Here is a 2,088-nt window from a genome sequence, read left to right as displayed (position 1 = left end):
CCCGTGTCCCTGGGTCCTCCATGTCCCTTCCACGTCCCCCACATCCCTGTGTCCCCTTGCGTGTTCTCCACGTCCCTCCCATGTCCACGTCTCTGTGTCCCCCCGCATGTCCCGTCCCCCACATCCCCGTGTTCCCCTTGTGTGTCTTCCACGTCCCTCCCATGTCCATGTCCTTGTGTCCCCGTGTCCCTCTGTGTCCCATGTCCCCCACATCCTCGTGTCCCATGTCTTCTCCCGTGTCCCTGTGTCCTCCATGTCCCTTCCATGTCCCCCACATCCCTGTGTCCCTTTGTGTGTTCTCCACATCCCTCCCATGTCCTTATGTCCCCGTGTCCCATGTCCCCCACATCTCTGTGTCCCCCCATGTCTCCTCCCGTGTCCGTGTCCTCCATGTCCCTTCCATGTCCCCCACATCCCTGTGTCCCTTTGTGTGTCCTCCACGTCCCTCCCATGTCCACGTCCCTGTGTCCCCCCGCGTGTCCCATGTCCCCCACATCCCCGTGTCCCCGCGTCTCCCCGTTGCTCTCCCCCCCGTGTGTCCTCCCGCGTCCGCGTCCCCCCCCCAGATACGTGTTCGAGAACGTGGGCCTCAAGCGCATCCTCACCATCCACAAGTGCTCGCTGGCCGATGACGCCGCCTACGAGTGTCGCGTCAACGACGAGAAGTGCTTCACCGAGCTCTTCGTCAAGGGTGAGCGTGGCCCCGCGGCGGTCGGTGGCCCCGCGGTGGTTGGGGACCCCGCGTCTGACGCCCCACCGGCGTCCCCCCCCCCCTCCAGAGCCACCTGTGACCGTTGCCAAGGGCCTGGAGGACCAGCAGGTCTTCGTGGGCGACCGCGTGGTGCTGGAGGCCGAGGTGTCCGAGGAGGGAGCCCAAGTGATGTGGTAACAGGTCCCCGGCGTGCGGCCGTTCCTCGTGTCCGCGCGTCTCTGTGCCGTCTGTCTGCGGGTCTGTCTGCCTCTCAGCCGTGTGTCCGTGCCCACCATCCCGTGTCCATCTCCACCATCCCGTGTCCATCCCTGACATCTGTGTGTCCATCTCCGCCATCCTGTGTCCATTCTTGCCATCTGCGTGTCCATGCCCAGCATCATGTGTCCATCCCTGCCATCTCTGTGTCCATCCCCACCATCTTATGTCCATCCCTGCCATCTCCGTGTCCATCCCCACCATCCCATTTCCATCCCCACCATCCCATGTCCATCCCTGCCATCTGCATGTCCATCCACACCACCACGTTTTGATCCCTGTCATGTGCGTGTCCGTGTTCACTATCACGTGTCCATCCCCACCATCGCGTGTCCAAACCCACCGCCTGCACGTCCATACCTGCCATTGCGTGTCTGCGCCCGCTGCGTGTCCGTGTGTCCACGCTTGCCATCCCATGTCCATCCCCATCCCTGCTGTGCACGCGCTCGTGCCCGCCACCGCGTGGCCACGCTCACCGTCGCGGGTCCGTGCGCCCACGCGTTGCGGGTCCATCCGGCAGGATGAAGGACGGGGTGGAGCTCACGCGGGAGGAGACCTTCAAGTACCGCTTCAAGAAAGACGGGAAGAAGCACTACCTCATCATCAACGAGGCCAGCAAGGAGGACACGGGGCGCTACAAGATCATGACCAACGGGGGCGAGAGCGAGGCCGAGATCATTGTGGAAGGTGGGGGGGGCCTGGAGGGTGTTTAGGGGGTGATGGGGGTGTCCAGGAGGTCCCGTAGGGACTCTGTGGTCCCCGTGGGTGTCCCAGGGGTGCAGGGGGATGTCCAGGAGATCCTTGGGGTATCTGGAGGGGTTCCCAGGGGTGATGGGGGTGCCCAGAGGTCTCCACAGGGTCCCAGGAGTGTGGGGGGATGTCCAGGAGATCACTTGGGATATCTCGAGGGGATCCCAGGGGTGATGAGGGTGTCCAGGAGGTCCCAGCGGGGTCCCAGGGGTGCAGGGGGATGTCCAGGAGATCCTTGGGGTATCTGGAGGGGTTCCCGGGCGTGATGAGGGTGTCCAGAAGTCCCCGCGGGGGTCCCAGGAGTGCAGGGAGATGTCCAGGAGATCCCTTTGGGTATCTCGAGGGGTTCCCAGGGGTGATGAAGGTGTCCA

At 63.9% G+C, this 2,088-nt stretch overlaps 1 protein-coding gene across 1 annotated transcript; it reads left to right on the top strand.

The window, feature by feature from the left end:
* Positions 1-483: 483 nt before the first annotated feature.
* Positions 484-1,680, top strand: LOC112965879 (myosin-binding protein C, fast-type-like). The gene is made up of 3 exons (XM_026065337.1): positions 484-691; positions 780-885; positions 1,488-1,680. Exons 1-3 carry the CDS (start codon positions 484-486, stop codon positions 1,678-1,680), a joined length of 507 nt encoding a protein of 168 aa, XP_025921122.1.
* Positions 1,681-2,088: the final 408 nt, after the last annotated feature.

The sequence above is a fragment of the Apteryx rowi genome, unplaced genomic scaffold, assembly GCF_003343035.1.
Source record: "Apteryx rowi isolate R43461 unplaced genomic scaffold, aptRow1 scaffold_2250, whole genome shotgun sequence".
NCBI lineage: Eukaryota > Metazoa > Chordata > Aves > Apterygiformes > Apterygidae > Apteryx > Apteryx rowi.
Note: the sequence above shows the minus strand (reverse complement) of the source record. Positions and strands in the feature narration are given on the sequence as shown.

Bases quoted from the DNA above. Each gene is read 5' to 3' on its own strand.
- LOC112965879 (XM_026065337.1), top strand. From the start codon at position 484: ATGTCCCCCACATCCCCGTGTCCCCGCGTCTCCCCGTTGCTCTCCCCC. The intron at 692-779 runs GTGAGCGTGGCC...CCCCCCCTCCAG, and splicing joins CACCGAGCTCTTCGTCAAGG to AGCCACCTGTGACCGTTGCC. The intron at 886-1,487 runs GTAACAGGTCCC...TCCATCCGGCAG, and splicing joins GAGGGAGCCCAAGTGATGTG to GATGAAGGACGGGGTGGAGC.